This window comes from Lepidochelys kempii, chromosome 14 (genome assembly GCF_965140265.1).
Source record: "Lepidochelys kempii isolate rLepKem1 chromosome 14, rLepKem1.hap2, whole genome shotgun sequence".
Classification (NCBI taxonomy): domain Eukaryota; kingdom Metazoa; phylum Chordata; order Testudines; family Cheloniidae; genus Lepidochelys; species Lepidochelys kempii.
Window position 1 is genome coordinate 16269767 of NC_133269.1, and position 12237 is coordinate 16282003.

The 12237-nt window shown below is 48.9% G+C and overlaps 1 protein-coding gene across 5 annotated transcripts in view; it reads right to left on the reverse strand.

The window, feature by feature from the left end:
- Positions 1-12237, reverse strand: part of RNF157 (ring finger protein 157) — a 79390-nt gene that overhangs the window by 23818 nt on the left and 43335 nt on the right. For all 5 annotated transcript variants that reach the window (XR_012154781.1, XR_012154782.1, XR_012154783.1 and 2 more), the window contains exons 4-10: positions 10698-10844; positions 9724-9841; positions 6695-6761; positions 2845-2888; positions 1759-1806; positions 1353-1424; positions 317-476 (exon numbers count right to left, since the gene is read on the reverse strand). Coding sequence is in view for 2 of the 5 variants with exons in the window: in XM_073310595.1 (XP_073166696.1) it covers positions 317-476; positions 1353-1424; positions 1759-1806; positions 2845-2888; positions 6695-6761; positions 9724-9841; positions 10698-10844 (656 nt within the window). In the remaining 3 variants the exon portion in view is untranslated. The remainder of the gene's footprint in view (positions 1-316; positions 477-1352; positions 1425-1758; positions 1807-2844; positions 2889-6694; positions 6762-9723; positions 9842-10697; positions 10845-12237) is intronic.

Genomic DNA, 12237 nt, shown 5'->3' on the forward strand with positions numbered 1-12237 from the left:
TAATAGACTCTCAATCCTTCCTAGATTCATGCCCTTATTCCAGGCCAGCCAGCTCTTATTCACTAGTTAGGAGCAACTGCTCTCATTCCCTAGGAAAAGGCCAGTGCCAGCCAATCTTAACTCCATGTACAGAGTCATCATATGAGCAGTTTGGGTGAAGCTAAGAGTTTTGTCTTGCTTGAACTCAATGTGTAGAATGTGCAAGATAGATCTTCCCAAGCTAAAGAGTAAAACAACTCGGGACAGTGCTCCCTCCGCCAATTCTCCCCCATAGGAATCAGTCCTCTTCCACCACGGGATACGAAAAGAGCCTTACGCAGCCTGCAGATGGGGCAGTTGTTGGCTTGATAACGCAGGGTGTCCGCACAAGTGTTACAGAGGCAAAGATGGCGGCAGGGTAGAATCAGAGTGTCCCGCACATCCGAGAGGCAGACCACGCACTCTGCGCTGTTATCGCTCACCTCGTCCTCAGCCACCTGGGCAGGAAGAGAGAGAATGAGCCTCTCCAGCTGGGCTTGGCACAGTGGGGCTCTGCAGTGGGAGAAAGCCTGGCCCTTGGAGTGGCTGCTATTGCAATGGGAGCCTGCCGCAGCCCTGGCCGCACCTGTTCTGCAGGGGTGAATGGCTCACAGATCTGCAGAGTGGTGGATCAACTGGCCCACCCCAGTCCCTTAACCCACAGCTGCCCAAACATGCAGGGAGCCCCGAGGAGCTATGCCTGGGGCTTCCCTGTGCAGCTCCCACCAATCCAGCATTGCACCAGCTCCATAGCAGCTTGGGCCCTTGACAGGCAGGGATTCACTGCATAGGGTCCCTGCAGCCCTATGTGGAGAGACAATTGAACAGGAAGGCCCATGGAAAAGAGGGTCAGTACTTGGGCTTTTTACCTCCAAGGGCCTTGGTTCAAATCCTTATTGAACACGAGTTTGGAGATCTCACCCTAGTGCTTATTGGGTGGAAAAGGCATTAAGGTGGGTCCAGGATTGGACCAGAGCAAGAGGAGGGTGACGGAGTCTGGAGCGCTGCAAAGATGGGATAAGCCTGAGATTGCCGCGGGCACTGGCCATGCTGCGTGGGGAACCGAAAACTGGAGCAGCAGGGCTAGCTGAAGTGTACCATCGTGGAGCAATAGCAGTGCTGGGCCAAGGCCAGCGCACTGTTTTATAAACCCCCAACTCCTGAGAGCGCTGAACAGTCACTGGGTTAAGTTTAAGGGGAAGAGCAGAGAAACGGGGGTTTTCAAAGAGAATCAGCACAAGAGAGGTGTGCTCCACAGAGAACGGCGACTAAGGAGGGCATCCCCGCTTTCCCAGGACCTGCACCCCCACGCCCCCTGGGGGACACACCCTTACCTTGGAGTCCTGCGTGTTGTATTTGTTCTCGATCCCGTAGATCTCCTGAAGGAGGTAGCTAACTCCATCCACCTGCAAACCACCGAGACGGGGAAGGCACACGAGCAACGCGGAGTTAGGCTGGTGCCGCCATGCCAGCTCATTTCAGATACTCTCCTTGGGACGGCCTCTTTCTAAGCCTTCCCATTCCCCACCACATGAGGAGGGACCCCTTCCCCACCCCCAGAGCCCTACGCTGGCTGCAGGCTGCGAAGGGGGCGTCTCATCGCACTAGTGATCCTAACAGGCCCGCAATCCGTCCTGGAGTCAAGCTCCCGTCCAGGCCAGCCCACCAGCAAGGAACAACTACCCCTCAGCGCCCAGGAGCAGGCCAGTGCTAGCCAGCCCCATCCCCACATACACTCACCACTTGTTTCTGCTTGAGGGGCTTCACACAAAAGCTACCATCTGCATGCTGGAAACAAGGAAATTGTACTCCAAGTTAATCCAAAGCAACCATAGATGCTAGAGGGAGGGAAGGGAGCTGTGGTGTATTTATCACATGCTGTATATCGTGACACCTGTAGCTAGGCTTGGCGGGGTTAGATTGTTGTCAGTTATTTCACCACACATGCAAACTGATGAAAAAAAGTTGCCATTGATAATACTGGAAATGTACAGAGAAGCAAAGTAAGAAAAATGCTGCTTAAGAACTTCTTAGAGGTTGATTGAAGGCTACTTGGACGCGTGATGCTGACCATTTGTGTTTTAATGGTTGTAAAGCTTTAACTCTTTGAATCTCAACGTCCACTGTAATTAAATAACTATTGTCTGAGCCACCCCATCGTCTGCCCCACCCCCGCCCCGATAACTTCCCACAGTCGTGAAAATTTGGATAAATAGATAAAAATGTTTAAACCCCCTAATTTTGCACAACGGTGTGAATTTACATTGATAAAACCTGAAATAAATGCTTAAAAATAAACGTCAATATTATCTGTCAAAATGATTAAAAAAAATAAAACCTGAATTCGGCCAAGCCTAACCATGTATCGGTCCAACAGATTCTCCATTAACCAGCTGGTCTTATCTCAAGGTTGCTCTTTCTCCATGTAGGCAAACACCAGTTTATTAAACTATAGTAAAGTTAGAAAGGTACCACAGGAATATGCAACACAAAGGCCCCTCCAGTGCAGTTTCAATCAATCAGGCATTGTGACCGAAACTTTCCAACTTGAGTGTCCAAAGTTAAGGTCTCAAATCAATATTCAGGCAAATAATAAATAAGCAGCCTGGATATTGGGCTCGACACCTCAAAAGTTAGATCGTTTTTTGCCCTGGGGCTTAAACCCAGAGTTAGGTGTCTGCCTTTTGAGTTCCACGTATGGCAGTTTGTCCTGTGTGTGCTGCTGTCCCATCCACGCTGGGAGGAAAGGGGTTAAACAGGCCCACTCCACCGGACAGGAAAGCCAGACTGTACGGTACATGGACCTGACGGAGACTCAACACTCACCTTCTCAAACGTTGCCAGCAGTACGTGGCAGTGGCCGAGGTGCTCTGCAAGACACAAAAGGGGCAGGGCCGAGAGGTCAAAGGGATGCCCTGCAGCTGGGAATCCGGGTCACTGCCCCAGCGCCCATTGCAGGAGTGGGATACAGAACACCACTTTCAGCCGATCTGGGGCAGGGGTACTGCCTGCTGGGTTGGGTTGGGTATCCCAACTTTGTGATGGGGAAACGGAGGCATGAAGAAGTTGAGTGACTGACTCATAGCGGGTCAGCGGCAGAGAAAGAATTAGACTTCAGGAGTCCCTGGCTCCCAGTCCCCTAATCCATACTGACTCTCCCTAGACCATACTGGCCCCTGGGCAAGAACGGTCTCTGAGAGAGGCCAAATCTTTTCATGCTGCAAACTGGAAGGTTCACAAGGAACAGGAATGTGTGGGTTACGAAAGGACCCATCTTCCATTGCACCTAGGGTACTCCCCCAGGCTTCTAACAAGGCAGCTCTGGAAGCCTGGGTTCGTCAGGCAATTCCTGAGAGTCTGGAGAGACTCCAGTGGGCTAAGGGGAAAGGCTCATGTCGGATACTTGGCACCCAAGACAAATCTTCCACAGGAGCGGGGTTCCTACCAAGAGCCCCCAGGCAGAGTTCCTGGCCTGTTTGAGCTGGTGGTGACCTGGCCTGTGCTCCCAATGAGAGCTGCTGCTGTTACACCAGGAACCATCCACTTCCCCAGGGGAAAGCTGAGCCCTGCCCAGGGTCCTTATCTGGGCTAGAGAAAGTGTAACGGCCTTCTCGAGTGACCTTTATCAAAACAGAGGACAAATATTTATAGGGCAAGATAAGGGGGTCCCAGCTGGAGCGCAGGGGAAATGCATTTCCTTGGATTCAGAACGAATTCCCTGACAGCCCCAAGTGCCACATAAATGCTGCAAGACGGGGTCAGGGGAGGGCCTACAACACCCCCAGCTGTCTCCATACACGGCCTGATCCTGCAGAGTGTTGCACGCCCTGGATTTCAATGAGGGCAGAGGACACTCAGGGCCACCTAGGGTCAGTGAATATTGACCTCAAAGACTCGAGGGCTCCTGGCCAGGGAAGATCAGTCATTTACGTTCATTAAAAACCCCTCCCTTTTTCCGTTTCCATGAAGTGGCTGCAGGATTCATAGATTCATAGATATTTAGGTCAGAAGGGACCATTATGATCATCTAGTCTGACCTCCTGCACAATGCAGGCCACAGAATTTCACCCACCACTCCTAAAAAAGACCTCACACCTATATCTGTGCTATTGAAGTCCTCAAATTGTAGTTTGAAGACCTCAAGGAGCAGAGAATCCTCCAGCAAGTGACCCGTGCCCCATGCTACAGAGGAAGGCGAAAAACCTCCAGGGCCTTCCAATCTGCCCTGGAGGAAAATTCCTTCCTGACCCCAAATATGGCGATCAGCTAAACCCTGAGCATATGGGCAAGATTCATCAGCCAGATACTACAGAAAATTCTTTCCCGGGTAACTTGGATCTTACCCCATGTAAAAACCCATCACAGGCCATTGGGCCTATTTACCATGAATATTTAATTACCAAAACCATGTTATCCCATCATACCATCTCCTCCATAAACTTATCGAGTTTAATCTTAAAGCAAGATAGATCTTTTGCCCCCACTACTTCCCTCGGAAGGCTATTCCAAAACTTCACTCCTCTGATGGTTAGAAACCTTAGTCTAATTTCTAATCTAAATTTCCTAGTGGCCAGTTTATATCCATTTGTTCTTGTGTCCACATTGGTACTGAGTTTAAATAATTCCTCTCCCTCTCTGGTATTTATCCCTCTGATATATTTATAGAGAGCAATCATATCTCCCCTCAACCTTCTTTTAGTTAGGCTAAACAAGCCAAGCTCCCTGAGTCTCCTTTCATAAGACAAGTTTTCCATTCCTCGGATCATCCTAGTAGCCCTTCTCTGTACCTGTTCCAGTTTGAATTCATCCTTCTTAAACATGGGAGACCAGAACTGCACACAGTATTCCAGGTGAGGTCTCACCAGTGCCTTATATAACGGTACTAAAACCTCCTTATCCCTACTGGAAATACCTCTCCTGATGCATCCCAAGACGACATTAGCTTTTTTCACAGCCATATCACATTGGCAGCTCATAGTCATCCTATGATCAACCAATACTCCAAGGTCCTTTTCCTCCTCCGTTACTTCTAGTTGATGCGTCCCTAGCTTATAACTAAAATTCTTTTTATTAATCCCTAAATGCATGACCTTACACTTCTCACTATTAAATTTCATCCTATTCCTATTACTCCAGTTTACAAGGTCATCCAGATCCTCCTGTAGGGTATCCCTGTCCTTCTCTAAATTAGCAATACCTCCCAGCTTTGTATCATCTGCAAACTTTATTAGCACACTCCCACTTTTTGTGCCCAGGTCAGTAATAAAAAGATTAAATAAGATTGGTCCCAAAACTGATCCTTGAGGAACTCCACTGGTAACCTCCCTCCAACTTGACAGTTCACCTTTCAGTAGGACCCGTTGTAGTCTCCCCTTTAACCAATTCCCTATCCACCTTTCAATTTTCCTATTGATGCCCATCTTATCCAATTTAACTAATAATTCCCCATGTGGCACAGTATCAAACGCCTTACTAAAATCTAAGTAAATTAGATCCACTGTGTTTCCTTTATCTAAAAAATCTGTTACTCTCTCAAAGAAGGAGATCAGGTTGGTTTGGCACGATCTACCTTTTGTAAAACCATGTTGTATTTTGTCCCATTTACCATTGACTTCAATGTCCTTAACTACCTTCTCCTTCAAAATTTTTTCCAAGACCTTGCATACTACAGATGTCAAACTAACAGGCCTATAATTACTTGGATCACTTTTTTTCCCTTTCTTAAAAATAGGAACTATGTTAGCAATTCTCCAATCATACGGTACAACCCCTGAGTTTACAGATTCATTAAAAATTCTTGCTAATGGGCTTGCAATTTCTTGTGCCAATTCTTTTAATATTCTTGGATGAAGATTATCTGGGCCCCCCGATTTAGTCCCATTAAGCTGTTTGAGTTTCGCTTCTACCTCAGATATGGTGATGTCTACCTCCATATCCTCATTCCCATTTATCATGCTACCATTATCCCTAAGATCCTCTTTAGTCTTATTAAAGACTGAGGCAAAGTATTTGTTTAGATATTGGGCCATGCCTAGATTATCCTTGACCTCCACTCCATCCTCAGTTTTTAGCGGTCCCACTTCTTCTTTCTTTGTTTTCTTCCTATTTATATGACTATAGAACCTTTTACTATTGGTTTTAATTCCCTTTGCAAGGTCCAACTCTACTTGACTTTTAGCCTGTCTCACTTTATCCCTACATATTCTGACCTCAATAAGGTAGCTTTCCTGTGCCGTGCTGCAGCATCCAGACCACCGGGTGTATGTCCAGCTTGATGTGGCCTTTTGTTGTTATTTAATGTTTACATTTCAGTGATATTTAAAAGAGCCTGGCCAGGCCAGGCCCATTGTGCTAGGTGCTGTACAAACATATAACATGCCCCAAAGAGCTGATCATCTCAAAAGCCTCGAGGATAAGGCTGAAAAACTGCTGCCTAGGGAGCAATAATGAGCCTTTATTTTCTCTCTCCAGCAAGAGCAAAGTAAATCCATTTATCAGGCCATCTGGGCTGTCTTGTACCAGCACAGGGGACTGGAGCAACACACACGTGCAAGAGCAGATGCTGAAACTTCACTGTGCAGGGCAAATCGCGTGGGGCACCAGAGCCTTAAGGCTCATCCACCTCACTGCTGACTTAGGGAAATGAAGCCCTGCAAGCCCGAGGGTCTGTTCCTACCATCTCCCTCGTCCACGACTGCCTGCACCACCATGGGATACACCTCTCGGTCCAGGTCAAAGCCCAGCTGTAAAGAGAAGGAGAGAGAGAAGGAAATGTGTTAATATTGCAGGAAGAGTCATTGAGCCAGATTCTCAGTTGGTATAAATCAATGCAACTCCATTGACTTCACTGGAGGTACGCCAATTGACACCAGTTGCGGGAGCCACCCCAGTGATGCAAATGGCACTATGTCGATTTACACCTGCTAGGGATCTGATCCATTACAGCGAACACATCCTTAAGAAGTACCCAGGGAAGTTTCTCTGCAGTGAAGGTGTAAGCAAAGGATGCACAGAAATAAGCACCTCACTGCTCTCAGTTCCTCCCAGCTCTCAGGCTGCTATGGTGCAATTATATCTTGGTACTTCCCAGGCCCCGGGATGTGAATGACCCTCAGTTTTCTGTAAAGCACCAAAGTTTACTCAGTAGCTCTATGCAACTACAAATCTGTCACTGCTTAACCATGCAAACCAGTTCAGCCAACCCCATAACAAAACTCCCCCCTCTCCACCATATTCTAACAAGGACCGTGAACAGACCGTACCAGACCATGCCACTTCTCTGGTGCATAAAAGCGAAGGAGTTAAAAAGCCTCTCTTAGTCATATAGGACCAATCACTGTAGCATCTAGGCACCGACCCCCTCTCTTGGGTGAGAAAGACAGGGTTCCACCAGCACAGCTAATTCTGCTCTCTCCTTTATGGGGTACGTACAGTTGCTGATGCTTGGAATATTTTCAGTGTCTTTTTCAGTTCCATGTATTGTTAAAGGTCCCCTGTTTTTTTTACTCTGTGTTACTCTTCTTACAATGAAGAGTGGGTTGTTTCCCACCCCTCCATGGCACAGGTTCCTTGAAACCTTGTTGGCTGACCCTTGCCCATTACCTCTGCATTTTGGCCCAAGCCTCTTCCCCATTAGATCTGACTACAACTATCTGCCAATAATGGATGAAGAAATCACGGCAGCAATAAAGAGACTTCCACGTGGAAAAGCACGAGGCTGTGATGGAATACTGGCTGACTTGTTAAAAAGCATCGGGGACACAGGCTTAAAAGCCCTGTCAGAGGTAAGGAGGAATGTGTCAGGCGGGAGAATTGCCAGACGTCGTCACAACATCACTGTGTATCCAAATCCCCCCAAAGGCCGCCGCTATGGATTGTAAAGCCTACAGAACAGTCAGCCTACTGTCTCATGCCTCTAAGATACTTTTGTGAATTGTTCAAGGCCAAATACAAGGAAAGACAGATGAGGAAATAAGCGAAAGAAATAACGGCTTCAAATGTGGAAAAAGCATGAAAATGCTACTAGGGACCTGAAGCGGACATTAGAAAGACTGGCTGAAATTGGGAAACCAGTGCACTTATTTCATTGACTTCCAAAAAGCATGTGACAGCACCTACCACTACAAATTGCTCAACATATGAAGATTTGCAGGGATTGACGGATATGAACTCCAAGTAATAAAACAATGATATGGGAATCAGAAAGCCATTATAATGGGAGATGAAGATGAAAAATCTAATAAAGATCAAGAGAGGAGTGAGACAAGGTTGTAGAATATCAACTTTACTCAACATTTATCGTGAGTGTTTGATTAAATTAATCTAAGAAAGAGAAGAAGTAAAATAGGTAAATAGTATTTGCTATGCAGATGACACATTGCTGTTGGTTGATTCAGAAGAAAGTTTGATGAAGTTAGTGGCAATTATATACGAATATGACAAAGGTTATGATCTAGAGTTGAACGTGGACACAACAAAAAACTAGGGTCGTATGCAAGGATCCTGAGAAAACATGCATGAGGCCAGTGAACGACACAGTTGTACAGCAAGTGAGAAATTATTGCTACTCAAGAAGCATCATTACAGCAGATAGAAGATTGGATCCTGAAGTCAGCACCAGAATAGCAAGAGCGGAAGAGGCATTCTGGAAGAATAAACGTAAGATGAGAAGGGACATAAACCTGAAGACTGAATTCTGACTCTTAACTTACATTTGGTCTGCATTAAATTATGGCTGTGAAACATGGACATCCAAACAATTGATAAGAAAGAAACTACAATCCTTCCAATCCTGGTATTACAGAATTTTGAAAATATGACAGATAGACCGCAGAACCAACGGAAGGTACTGGAGATGCTTGGGACTCAGCAAACGCTAGCCAGAGATCTTATGAAAAGAAACATTTGATTTGCAGGGCACATTTTAAGAGATTCAGCAGGCAATGCGTGTTTGCGGGCACTGGCAGGGAAAGTCGATGGCAGAAGAATTTGAGGCAGTAAAAAGAAGACCTTGGATGGACGATGTCGTGTCCGGAGTGGATGAAAAGGACTATCCATCTGCAAAGAGATTAGCAGAGGATTGTTCGGAATGGGCTACCATGATTGCAAACCTCTGGTAATGGAGGTGCCACATGAGCAGCAGGAGGAGGACTATATGGCTGCAAGGCGCTTTGATACCTCTGCAGCTCAAGAGGCGATGCATCTCTCTCTACAAAACCAGATTATATCCATGCTGAAAACTAAGGACACATGATCCCAGTTTCAGACTCTAATGGAGCGGAGCCAGGCAGCTCTACAGCTTTGGAGAACGCTCTCCTTACCTCTCCAGGGTTCAGCAGCTTTGAAGGGCTCCACATGACCCTGCTTTAGCTTGTGTATTTTAAACCAATGCAATTGATCAGTGATTTCCAGCCCCTGGTTCATCACCAGCACTGGTCCCTCAGGCTTTTGTGACTTGCTTTCCAGCCTCCTCCTCTCCTTTACTGTAGTGATGAACCTTTTGCTGGTTCCCAACATGCCACTGCTGCCCACGTCCCACTCAGCTGCGGGCACGCTGCTGCCACGGCCCAGGAGCTGTTCCAAACCACAGAGCATGTGCCAATGGCTGGGAGTTACCCACAGGGGCAGCCCAGATCTCAGCGAGTGTGGCTGACCGAGAACAGCTTACAAACCGCCGTCTTGTGGCTTCTTGCCGGGCTGGCTTACCTCCTCTTCTGCCCATTCGGAAGGATCGACGGTGTGGGAGGGGACGCAGAACTGCTGGCACACCCCTCGTTTGTAATGGACCGTCTCAGACTGCAAGCTGGTGTCTTTGGGGAGGTAGCTGCCAATCAGAGGGCAACAGAGTTAGTGCCCGGGCTGGGCATTCTCGCTATCCCTTCCGCAGTGCGTCAGCTCACCCCAGTGAGGAGTGCTCCCAAAGAGCAGAGACAGGAGCCGCCTCCCCCCAGGTCTTGTGTGAGAGACCTGGGTTTGGGCCCATCACTCCCCATCCAGGGTGGCTGAAGGCTGGCAGCCCTGTGAGGGTCAAAGGTATTTCAGGCACATTTTAATGTCCCGCCAGCCATCCAGGATGGGGAGAAATCAACCTGTGGCCACTCCCCTTGGTAAGGTGGGGACACTCCGTCAAGGCCTAATGTCCTACTAGGGGCCACTTGCTTAGCACACCTCAGCCTTGTGTGTCAGGGGAAGCCCGGCAAAGGAACATCTCTGAGCCCAGGCTCCTTTCTCTCGCGTGCCCTCCGCGCAGAGGTGGAGGTGACAAGAGCTGGGGGAGTGGGACAGGAATGAGACACAGGCAGTCTAGGACTCAACTCACTGGAGGGAAATAAAGCCTCAGAGGGCCCCGGGCTGGCCAGGACTCCTGGGGGAGGCCATGGTCTGGGACAGGCCTTGACACCGGGGCTGAGGAGTGTGGGGAGCCCACCTCTAGTCTTCAACGGCAGCAAAACCAAACAAGCTGTACTGGGAACTGCCTCGGGCAGAGCTGTCCCAGTGCACTGGGCTTCTCACTCCCTGTGGAGCAACCACCATCCTGGGCAGTAACAGAGGGAGAGCTGTGCTCAGGCCTGGCTCGACGGGAAGCTGAACTAGTCAAGAGCCGGGGGAAAGCCCCACTGCTCAGCCCCTCCAGTTTATGGAGGAAATGCCTCCCCCTGGACCTCCTGCACTCTTCTCACCTGGCTGCTCCGTTCTGGAATTCTTCGGTAGCCTGGTAATAAATGGTGATGGCCACTCGCGCGTCAGTGTCAAAAGTGAACTCCACATTGTAGCGGACCTTGGCTTTGCTGACTTCCTCGCCAGGGGCCTTCACTTCCTCTGTGCACCTGGCAAATCACAGAGGGAGACAGAACTTACCCTGGATCCAGAATCCCCTTAAATGCCCCCGTGAAAGGCTCTGGAGCACAACGTAACCACTCAAGGGAAAAACTAGAGATTCCATCCCCTTCCCCTGGGAAAGCCACTACGTGACAGAGCCACAGTGAGCTGCATCCAAGGACTGGCACTGGCCGGACAACAAGCCCCAGCCATGTCCAAGAAGAGCAAACACCAGCAACTAAAAGGCTGCCAGGGGAATGAAGTGGTCCCCAGTGCTGTGTAACAATGGGGGACTTACTGCCAGAGATTGTATAAATCCAACCACCCGCCAACAAGAATCCGCTTCCATCCCATCCCCCCCATGCCTCGGCCAGTGCGAGGCCGGATGCTGCCTAGCAAGCGAGGGCAAGAAGCTTTGGTGGTGGTGGGGGCGGGGGGGGGGGAGAGAGTCAGCTTCAAATCCGAGGCTTTTCTGAGCTTCGGGCTGGATCCAAAGGCACAAGGGCCCTGTATGGAAGCCCCATGGACAGCAAACAGCTGGAGTCTTCCAAGTCGTAGGGGGCAATTTGTAGGTGACCCAGGCCAGCGGATCAGCAGCTTTAGCAAAGAGTGACCCGACAGAGGTAAGGGCCTGGCTCCTGGTAGAAAGGAGGCTCAGGCCCTAGGGGTACGGAAGGGCGACTCCTCATTAGTGAAAGCTGTAGTCTGGCCTGGCCTTTCCGTTCTGGTAAGTACAGAGGACAATAGAGGAAGATGGATGGATAGCAAAGTGGTCCAGAATTCTGAATTCAACCCCCTGCTCCCCCACAGACTTTGTGTGTGTCCTGGGGCAATTCTTGTAGCCTCTCCATGCCTCAGATCCCCATGTTACAACAAGGGTAACAGCCCTGTCCTAGCTCCCAATGGTGTTGTGAGGCTACATCCATTAAAGATCGAGAGGCGCTCAGAGGCTACGCTGACTGGGGTCAGGAACGTTTCTAAGACAGACAGATAAAAGGTGCCATGGCCAATGCTCCGATTGGAGGGTGACTCAAATGTAAATCTGAAGTAACACCATTAACATCAGAGTCACTCCAGATGTACATCAGTGTAAATCAGATCCCAATGTCCTCAGGAGAAAGCTCGTGTTGCACTGTTTGGGATGAAACGGCAAAGTACTGACTCACTGGATTTGTCTGGTCTGTTTCCCCTCCTCAGGTATTGTGTGTGCTCTCTGGAGTCTGTACTATAAACCCTGGCATTGTTCACTGCAATGAAACCCCCTTTTGCATTCAAAGAGCAAGCTCAGCCTCTGTTCATTCTGAATGGCTCTGCCTCCATGCCTGGGCGTATGTGCTGCTGGGAGGAAAGTTATCCCAGGGGCTGGGCCAGCCAGAGATGTAAAAGGCAGCAGCGCAGGGG